We start from the raw sequence: 8,119 nt of genomic DNA on the forward strand, positions 1-8,119 counted from the left end.
TCAATTCTCATATCAAGTCCTTTGTTATAGGTTTATGGTTCCTTAATTAAATTTAATGTGCTTAGTTAATTAATTTGACTAGTCCAACTAGTTTAATTAATTATTATATTAAATTTCATTAAGAACTTTAATTATTTAGCATGTTGGATTTGTAATCCAACAAGCCCATTATACATACTCGCCACTACATTTCATTTAATCTTTAAAAAACTTAACCTTTGAGAGCAGGACAACAAGCAAGAAGAAAGAACCAGAAGACTAGACCCGACTTTAATATTTTAAACTCTCAATTTTCATAAATTCAACTTCTTGAATTTATTTTCTCCAAATTTTAATTGTCATAAATTCAACTACTTGAATTTATATCTCATAATTTTATACAAATTCAACTCCTTGAATTTATTGTCTCAACGGGAACAAATAATACATTGCTTGTGTGACCCTTAATAGTTCAAAAATACAGCTAGTCGTGGGTTCACAACTCTTTGTGATTCATGACATTTTCCTTTATTCGGGCATATCCTAATTTTTCCCGTCCCATGCATCAACACTTGATCATTAGAATGTCAGAAATAATTTTTTAACTAAACCCATCGAATCATGGTAAGAGTGTCTACTAGAATCGTCCAATAATTCTTTATGTATCATTGATTTTGTTTGCAAGAATCAATCGGTTATGATTAACGTATAGTACGGTCCTTTCATCTCCGATCAAATTTGCAATAATTGGTTCATCGATGGTCCCATATTAGATTTGATAACTATATGATACATTTATTAAATATTCATAGTGTCATCGCATGCACAACTAGATAACAATTGTCTCTAATGTACATCTTACACTCTGGTAAGAGATTTCGTGCACTACTATTTCGTTAGATCACATAGAATATCCACATCCGTAGGTAAGAGGTGGATTCTCTACTACAATGCACTGGCTCCTACACATGACGTAATTGCACCCAACCTCACCACCTTGTGACCCTCGCGGAGTTGGTGAACGAGTCAAAAGTATAATCCTAGTATGTAGAGCCTCAGTATTGTCTCGGGTCATAAAGACAGATGATGTACAATCACAGCCCCAGAATTTTCCTCTCAACGAATGATAACCACTTGGAAAGTTCGAGAGAGGGTTCTTCGGTACAATCATCATATAATTACCCATCTGTATGAGTGAACATCTCTATGTCCTTACCATGAAACACGGTACACAACGTCACAGATGCTAGTCTCAAGCTCAAGCGACATTCATCCTTGTTTTTTAGGCGGCTTAATCGACTATGAACAAATTTATAATATAAAGTGTTTACAAATGAGTTTCAAGATCGAAGTACGATTCATTTGTATTAAAGTATAATCAATGTTTTTATCAAAGTCGTTTGCATAGATATACAAATAAACTAAAACAAAACCATGAAATATAAATTATATTAAAATAAAGACTGTTGATTGTAACTAAGTCAATAAATTCATTAGTCAACAGTTGGTTTATAGAACATCTACTCGAATAAAATCTTTACTGGATATTTTATAAGAAAATTGTATTATCCTCACTAATTTTTCTTATGATAGGCTTGCTTAACAAGAAAAAAAATGCAATAAAATGACATGTACACTCAAAACTGTTTTGAATTTAATAAATAATCAAATTTTCTAATAAACATTAAAAGACACTCGAGATTAATGTACAAAATCAAAAATCAAATTTTGAATGTTGAATCTTATTTGGACAAACCAATGTGAGTGATAATAGTCTCCACTTTACTTGCCACTATTATTCTCATCTCATCATGCTATAAATACAATGGCACAATCAAATACAAGTCCCCACGCATCAAAAGAAAAGTGCAAAGAACAAAATAATAAAATGATAAGCATTGTAAAGGGAGAAAACAAGAATGTATTTGTGTCATTTGTTTCCTCATTTCTTGAGGAAATGAAGACTAAAAGAGTGATCCATAGCATCAAAGTTGGGATGGCATTGGTTTTGGTTTCCCTTCTGTATTTGCTCAATCCTCTATTCAAGCAAGTTGGGGAAAATGCTATGTGGGCTATTATGACTGTGGTTGTCGTCTTCGAATTTTACGCGGGTTTGTTTGTTTGTTTGTTTGTTTTTTATTATTATTATTATTATTATAAACAGTGATAATTAATATTAGAGAATTAAAAATTCATGTTTCCCAGTATTTTATATCGGAGATAATCAATTTCACAATTCTTTGAAACCAATTATTGTCATGCAATATATATATTTTTAATCTAAAATTTAATATATATAATCACTGTATTTCACCTATTAATTAATTAGTTTCCCGTTTGCAATAACATATATTTAATATTCATGCCCATGCATATCAACTGCTATATTTAATATAAAATGAGATATGAAATAAATATATATGGTGCGTGTTTTTTGCCATATGGTTTACAGGCGCTACGTTAGGCAAAGGGATCAATCGTGGGATTGGAACTGTATTAGGTGGTGGATTGGGGTGTTTGGCTGCTATCTGTGCTGATCAAATTGGAGGGATTGGCAATCATGTCACTGTCGGGTTTTCAGTTTTTATCTTTGGTAAGGAAAAAATTTATATATAAACACCACATATATATATATATATACACACACACACACAGACAGACAGACAGACAGACAGACAGACGCTCTAAAATCTGTCTTGGTATATAACGTATGATCAGGGGCTGGAGCAACATATTGTAGAACGGTCCCAAGAATCAAGAGAAGGTATGATTACGGGGCCTTGATTTTCATCCTCACTTTCAACTTGGTGGTGGTTTCCGGGATCCGGGTGGAGAAGGTGGTGGAGCTGGCCCGTGACCGCCTCGCTACAATCGGCATGGGTTTCGCTATATGTATGATCACCAGTTTGTTCATATATCCCATTTGGGCGAGTGATGAATTACATTACTCAATGGCTTCAAGGTTTAATAAACTTTCAACAAGTTTTCAAGGCAAGTTTAGTGTAAATCAGGTTTTTAGTGAAATCAAATTTGTAATAATATTTAATGATTTATTGTTGTATTGGTATAGGATGTTTGGATGAATATTTCACAATCACAAATGAGAAGGAAAACAAACAAGAGACTGGCGGCGCTTACATCGAAGCTTGCAAGGCAGTTTTGAACTCCAAATCCAATGATGAAGCATTGGTAGGATTCGAGCTCGACCTCAAACTCGAAATATTTATATTTTTGTTCGATTTAGTAATTTTAGTTTGTTATACCTATTGACTGATAATATTTAACTTAGTTTGTACACGCTAATTTTATTTTCTAAAATAAACATGTAGGCAAATTTTGCAAAATGGGAGCCTTGGCATGGGAAATTTGGGCTAAATTATCCATGGAATAAATACTTGGAAATAGGAGAGTATCTAAGAGATCTTGGTGCACTGATTCTTTCTTTGCAACAATGTATTCAATCTCCCAAGCAGGTACTCTTTTTTTATTTTATTTTTTACATAAAATATATATATATATATATATATATATATATATATATATATATATTTCCTTATGTAATAAATGATTTATTATTCTTTTCCTAATTTAAAAATCAAGCTTTTTTTGGTATTTCTAAATCAGCCAACATCAATGCAAAGGCAAACTATGAAGGAACCGTGTGAAATTTTGATTATATCAGTTGGATTTATATTGAAAGAGCTTGGAGAAAGCATGAAGAAAATGAATCGTTGCCAAGCCAAGACACTCCTATCTCCAAACCTGCGATCTCTGAATTTACAATTTACCCCACTTTGTTACTCATCCAAGATTGGCGGAATTCTTAAAACAGATGAAGTTCATCTTGCTGTTGCCAGCTTCAGTTTCTTGTTGATGCAAATCGTGGAAAGGGTCGAAATATTAGCCAAAAAAGTGGAAGAACTTGGGGAGTTGGCTGATTTTTCACCACAAAATTCCAATGCAAAGTATGAGTTCATTTCTTGATGTATATATATATATATATAGCTACTACGAGAAAATGCATAAATGTATAAACGCAAATTAACGATGAATACAAATAAAATAGATTCAAGTATATTCCCATTTCAAGATCTAGCAGTTTTTTGCTATATCAGACCTGATATGACTAAGAATTTTTCATCATTCCTAAACCTATAGAGGACGAGAATCACACCGACTTGTCAATTTTTTTCCGTGAGAGATCTGTCGTCGTTTAAGGAAGAGTGCATAGAGAAGTTCATTCCAAGAGTCAGGGACGCCAGGCAAGCACCAGTGACTGCAGTCTTGGCGATGAAGAGGAGCCGGTCCTGCATTAGGCCCTAAGTAATACAACGAAGAGTGAGCATCTTTTCTTCGAGACGTCATACCAGTTATATTTAACAAATCTATGTTATTCATCCTCGGATACTGTGATAAGACATCAATAGCCGTATTGAACTCAATGTATGTTTTGGATGGCAATGAACTTAGATCTGGTAATGTCTCAAAGTGACAGCTACCACCAGTCTTCCAGTCCGCACCGCTGCATCTTTCCAAGAAAATCATTGATTACAGAATGATGAAGATGAATCAAACGTGTCATTGTGGATCGGGAACAGGATACTACCTGAAATGCACGGGAGCATAGGTTCGGAAGATGATTTTGGTCTTTGACAAATCGACTTCACGATCAATCCAATCCATTAACGTCTCAATTGACCTTTGAAAGGCAGTTTCTACACTCATCTCTGGCCTGATTTCAGCCCCTTCTTGAAAGTAGCATCCCCTAGTAAACAAATGAAAATTATAGTTTAAATCGGAGATCTCAACCAATGAAGCATGCAAGATTTTCATTTTATCCACAGGTCATCGACTTTGACGACATAAAATCAGCATTTCAAATCTTTTGCTACACTAGGTGAAAGTTTGAATCTTACTCTCTTATGGTCTTCTCATTGTTCCACCAATGTCCACTGTTAAAAACCAACAAATCAGCACCCTTCCATTGGACGGAGCTCCAATCCATCACATCAAGCTTCAACGTCAGTTTCACGTTTTGAGGCACACCAGCGGGGGGACGGCTCTGCAACACTAGAAATGGAGCCCTGTAGTACTCCACTGTGAAGTTGAAATCACTAAATTTAAAAACCAGAGAGCCCATATGCTTCGTGATTGGGGTGTTATTGACTTCATATATTGATGTCTTGTCAGCAATAGCAGACGATAGCATGCAGAGAAGGGACTCCCATTGGTTTCTTCCGATAGAATCGCCCACAAACACTAACCTTTGGTCCCGTAGTTTTTCCAACATATTAGATGCGTTGAATCTGCTCCATCGAAGGAACAAGAACAAGAATCACTAGCATACAAGGTTCAGTTTCTTCAATCAACGGCTGATAAATAAAGCCTCCACCTTCCAAAGTAAAATGCTAGACTGATTTTCTTAGCCCATGTTTCACATTAAGCACTCTGTTTTAAATCACATCAAACGAACTCGAGAACATGAACAACATATTCATTTTTTAATTTGGATTTGTTTTCAAGAATCCATATTGATAGCAAATCATTATCTTTAAAGATTCTGTCTAATGGGGAAAAATAGACAAACATTAAAAAAAAACTTATGGCAGATTAACACCAAAGGAGAAGTAGAATTTCCAAGAAACCTGGGCAAGGTGCAATCTTTGGGTTGCCAACGCCACTTTGTATAGAAATTATCAGGCCTTCCATTCTCAGAACACCGAAAACCCTCATCCAAGAACATGCAATCTTGAGGTCGATAAAGTGGATAACTCGCATCCCACACCCAATTCCCTTCAAATATATCACACCCTTCACCCCCACTTTCAAGAAACCCCACAATCTCTGATTCTGATGCAGAACCATTGGATTTAAACCAAGTCCAAAACAATGACTGCCCACGTGAAGTATTCACTATTCTGTAATCCAAGAAAAAGAGGCAAAAGAGTAAACAGAAGCTGAAAATAAAGCAACCAATAAAACCAGGTGAGAGACCCAGAAGCTTCAGGCGCCGCCTGGATATCTTGAAGAAACCCAGGTGGGTCATTTTTATTAGCTATTTGAAAATATCATTTTGCTCGAATTCATCTCCTGTTTGAAGAATATAAACGCGGCATAAAACAAGTTGAAAGAGGTTGTTTTCGAGTAGGAATCTTTTCAAAATTCGCCTTTACTAAAAGCAGAGAACAGAAGATGTTCCAGAACAAAAGGGTAAAACTTGAATCTTGGATAGTATAGTAGAGGAAAAAGGGGAAAATAAAACAAGATATGTCAGAATTAGAAGATGAAGAGGTGGGGTCTTTTACAAAAACGAAAAAACTCCACCGCGAAATCTTTTTGCAAACTTCACGAAAGATTTATCTTTAGTCCATTTCTATCAGCTGATGTTTCATGCAAAAAATGGCGCAGAATATTTTAAATTCATGTTTTTTTGAAAATTGAATCTTTGGTGTTTTCAAGGATCGAACTTGGCACCCAGGACAAAAAGTTCAAAAAGATATGGGAGAGAATCGAGGGAAGGAGTGGGCCATCAGCTATATACGTTGAAAGTAGGAAATTTGTGAGAACTGGGATGATGGTGAGGTTCATTTGTCTCTTTCATACCACATGCCATGAGAATTAGCTGAGTAAAAACTATAACTTTGTACTATATAATATATTGTTCCAAGAAATATCACAAAATCGTATAAAGTTTATTTAAGTTTTTCCCAACCTGATTTTAAAATAATGGTTATAACACGGGCATAAATATTCATGTATGGTATTCTGTATGTCGGAATAGATCGAGCTCGAGAACATCAGAAGCAATCGAAAGCGATTTCATTTTAAGCAATAATTAATGCTAATCCGCATTGCTCGACTCCATGTGTTGTAGTTGCCTCCTTCAAGCATCATATTTGACTCGGTTCGAGACTTCGAGTTGCATGTGTAAAGAACAAGAACATAGGTTTTAGTCCAGGCGTGGATGATGGTGATGCCATGTTATTGCTTAATTTTGATTAACATCTGGAAATTTTCAGGATAAACATGCTTGAATAAACTCTGATACCATAAGCGAGGAACCATTTGATGCCATTGAACTTGTTATATTTATTTTATGGAAAATAAATTTTGTATATATACTTATATATACATATATTATTTTCGATGGGAACCATTCTACCGCTACTCTTATGTGTGCACTGGATAAACATCTAGTTTAACACAATAGAGTGCAAAGTACATTAACCAGATAAAATGCACTAAGAAAGTCCTATGTCATAGGCTTGTGTTGATTAATTGTGAGGAAAAGACAGGTCGTATTTTGCAGGCTTTTCATATGGAAGGAAATTGCTTACACGCGGTTTCACACTTACTGAGAGCTCTATTCCTCTCATTCTGAAATCATTCTTTCATCGAGTTTTCTCTCATCTTATAGTATTAAATGTTTATATTTTTGAGGTGTTTATTCTTCTGTATTAAGAGAATGTGCGTTATCTTTGGAAAACAATGAGTGGGTTGTACACCATAAAATATTATAGTTTTCATCTTACCCATGGTTTTTACACTAAATTTTTAGGTGTTTTTCACGTAAATATCGGTATCCAATTTATTTTTATTTTCATATTTATTATATTAAATTACCGTACGTGGGACAAACTAGTGGTATCAGAGTCTTGGTTTAAAATTTCTAAAAATTCTGAGTATGCTCTGTGGTTGCAGCCTAAACTGATTTTCTACATCAGAATTTTTTTGAGATTTTTATTAAGTTGGTATTATTTTGTCCAATATACTAAAATTTTTGTAGACAAAATGGTTGACCAGGTACGAGATAAAAAAGTTCAATGAAAGCAATTTTATGTTGTGGAAAATAAATATACAAGCAGTTTGAAGAAAAAGATAATTTTTTGGAGACTATTGGAGATAGAATGATGGAAATTATGGACGATGGAAAGTGTAACGAGATAAATGATAATGTTGTTGTCAATTTACAATTGGCTATAGTATACGAAGTATTGTCAAGTATCTCTGAGATAAAAATGACAAAAGTTATCTGAAATACTCTGACAAAAATGTACGAGGTCAAGTCAGTACACAATAAGATTTTTCTAAAAAGACGGTTTATACTTTTCGGATGGTGGAATCCTCATCAATGACCGAT

At 34.5% G+C, this 8,119-nt stretch overlaps 2 protein-coding genes across 3 annotated transcripts; one reads left to right on the forward strand and one right to left on the reverse strand.

Annotated features, from left to right (window-relative positions):
* The first annotated feature begins 1,846 nt into the window (after window positions 1–1,846).
* Window positions 1,847–4,054, forward strand: LOC140833729 (aluminum-activated malate transporter 12-like). Its single transcript, XM_073198079.1, has 6 exons — window positions 1,847–2,090; window positions 2,432–2,572; window positions 2,698–2,970; window positions 3,050–3,168; window positions 3,309–3,452; window positions 3,604–4,054. Exons 1-6 carry the CDS (start codon window positions 1,868–1,870, stop codon window positions 3,961–3,963), a joined length of 1,260 nt encoding a protein of 419 aa, XP_073054180.1. The 5' UTR covers window positions 1,847–1,867; the 3' UTR covers window positions 3,964–4,054.
* On the reverse strand, window positions 3,992–6,479 carry LOC140833728 (protein trichome birefringence-like 11). Of its 2 annotated transcripts, none has more exons than XM_073198077.1 (4): window positions 5,625–6,479; window positions 4,896–5,285; window positions 4,586–4,744; window positions 3,992–4,507 (listed from the first exon to the last, which is right to left on the reverse strand). In XM_073198077.1, the coding sequence occupies exons 1-4, from the start codon at window positions 6,023–6,025 to the stop codon at window positions 4,132–4,134; spliced, it is 1,326 nt and encodes a 441-aa protein (XP_073054178.1). In that variant the 5' UTR covers window positions 6,026–6,479; the 3' UTR covers window positions 3,992–4,131. The 2 variants fall into 2 exon arrangements, with proteins under 2 accessions (XP_073054178.1, XP_073054179.1); XM_073198078.1 differs by having other exon boundaries at window positions 3,996–4,501; window positions 5,625–6,466.
* Window positions 6,480–8,119: the final 1,640 nt, after the last annotated feature.

Source organism: Primulina eburnea, chromosome 6, assembly GCF_022965805.1.
Source record: "Primulina eburnea isolate SZY01 chromosome 6, ASM2296580v1, whole genome shotgun sequence".
In the NCBI taxonomy this organism is placed as follows: Eukaryota; Viridiplantae; Streptophyta; class Magnoliopsida; order Lamiales; family Gesneriaceae; genus Primulina; species Primulina eburnea.

What these genes read in the sequence shown, in the direction of transcription:
- LOC140833729 (XM_073198079.1), top strand. Translation starts at nt 1,868, where the DNA reads ATGATAAGCATTGTAAAGGGAGAAAACAAGAATGTATTTGTGTCATTT. An exon ending in ACTTTCAACAAGTTTTCAAG is followed by an intron (nt 2,971 to 3,049) that starts GCAAGTTTAGTG and finishes GTATTGGTATAG; the next exon opens with GATGTTTGGATGAATATTTC. An exon ending in AATCCAATGATGAAGCATTG is followed by an intron (nt 3,169 to 3,308) that starts GTAGGATTCGAG and finishes ATAAACATGTAG; the next exon opens with GCAAATTTTGCAAAATGGGA.
- LOC140833728 (XM_073198077.1), bottom strand. Translation starts at nt 6,025, where the DNA reads ATGACCCACCTGGGTTTCTTCAAGATATCCAGGCGGCGCCTGAAGCTT. An exon ending in AATGAGAAGACCATAAGAGA is followed by an intron (nt 4,745 to 4,895) that starts GTAAGATTCAAA and finishes TTTGTTTACTAG; the next exon opens with GGGATGCTACTTTCAAGAAG. An exon ending in TATGCTCCCGTGCATTTCAG is followed by an intron (nt 4,508 to 4,585) that starts GTAGTATCCTGT and finishes TTTCTTGGAAAG; the next exon opens with ATGCAGCGGTGCGGACTGGA.